Source organism: Syzygium oleosum, unplaced genomic scaffold (genome assembly GCF_021117445.2).
Source record: "Syzygium oleosum isolate NSW1041296 unplaced genomic scaffold, Sole_v2.1 Sole_v2.04, whole genome shotgun sequence".
NCBI classification, from domain to species: domain Eukaryota; kingdom Viridiplantae; phylum Streptophyta; class Magnoliopsida; order Myrtales; family Myrtaceae; genus Syzygium; species Syzygium oleosum.
In genome coordinates, this window is record NW_026607488.1 from 3,094,085 (window position 1) to 3,095,323 (window position 1,239).

Here is a 1,239-nt window from a genome sequence, read left to right on the forward strand (position 1 = left end):
TCTTACAAAAAAATCACTTATATCGATTACAAGTGTGGACGAACAAAAAAACGTTTTCATTATTTAATTATTTCAAGCGACACATGCAAAATCCATCTTCGCGAAAAGATATTATCGGAATCGTTCATTTTTCGCGAAATAAGCGCATAATAAGTTCCGTACGTCGTATTCGTATCTAATATAAGAAAGGAATTTTGTTTAAATGTACAGATAAAACAAATAACAAAAAAACTCTCTCTCTCTCTCTCTCTCTCTCTCTCATCTCCGGTCTCGCTGTAGAACGCAGAACGGTCGGGAATTCGCTCCAGGAAGAAGAAGAGGAAGGAGGAAGGAAGAAGAGCCTGTCGAGGCTCTCTGAGATGCATATGCCATTCGAGCTCCTCCTTGCAGGCGGCGGCGGCGGCGACATCGAAGTTGCGGAAATCCAGTGGGAGAAGGAGCGGTAACCGCGGTCTCTCCCGCCGGTTTCGGGTAAGTCCGGTATCGAGCTTTATTCGAAAAGTTTTCAGACTGCCGAGTATTATGGAGTCGAGCTGCGGCGATGGTAGCACTCACCGGCGGTTGTGGAACGTGTTGCAGAGAAGCGAAGAAGCGCGATGATTGCGATGGTGCTGAGCGACGCCAAGGCGAAGAGGCCCGCCGCGGCCTCTGCCTCCCAGCAGGCGATCAGGCTGGCCCCGCTCGAGGTCGCGGAGTGCTGCTGCTGCGGGTTCAAGGAGGAGTGCACGCCCGGCTACGCGCGGCGCGTGCGGGAGCGGCACGGGGGCCGGTGGGCGTGCGGGCTCTGCGAGGAGGCCATCAAGGACGCGATGTCCGAGGCGGCGGCGGCGGCGGCGGCGGCTGGACCGGGGAGAGAGGCGGCGAGGCTGGAGGAGGCGCTGGGCCGGCACTCCGAGCTCTGCAGGCGGTACCGATCCCCGGTCCCGCCCCGGCATTCTGCGGAGGAGCTGATCGGCCGCCTGAAGCATCTCCTGCGGCGAATCCTGGACGCTCAGCGCAGCAGCCAAGGGAGAGGCTAGAGCTCCCCGAATCGCAGGTACAATGCCATCGATTCCGCCGTCAGCAGCTCGACATATCTTAGTACTTATAACTTGAATAAAACTCGACCCCGCCGCCGCCGCATCCGGCGGCCGGCGTCCGGGCGTTAGCATTCTGCATAAAAGAGACAACGATTGAATCATGGGATTGCAAAGGACAGGAACACGTTCCTCTTGCGAACCAGATGGGCTGTTTTCTTTC

The 1,239-nt window shown here is 56.5% G+C and overlaps 1 protein-coding gene across 1 annotated transcript; it reads left to right on the top strand.

Moving 5' to 3' along the window:
- Positions 1-277: 277 nt before the first annotated feature.
- On the top strand, positions 278-1,239 carry LOC115688639 (uncharacterized). Its single transcript, XM_030614520.2, has 2 exons — positions 278-471; positions 580-1,239. The coding sequence occupies exon 2, from the start codon at positions 597-599 to the stop codon at positions 1,017-1,019; it is 423 nt and encodes a 140-aa protein (XP_030470380.1). The 5' UTR covers positions 278-471; positions 580-596; the 3' UTR covers positions 1,020-1,239.

What these genes read in the sequence shown, in the direction of transcription:
- LOC115688639 (XM_030614520.2), top strand. Translation starts at nt 597, where the DNA reads ATGATTGCGATGGTGCTGAGCGACGCCAAGGCGAAGAGGCCCGCCGCG.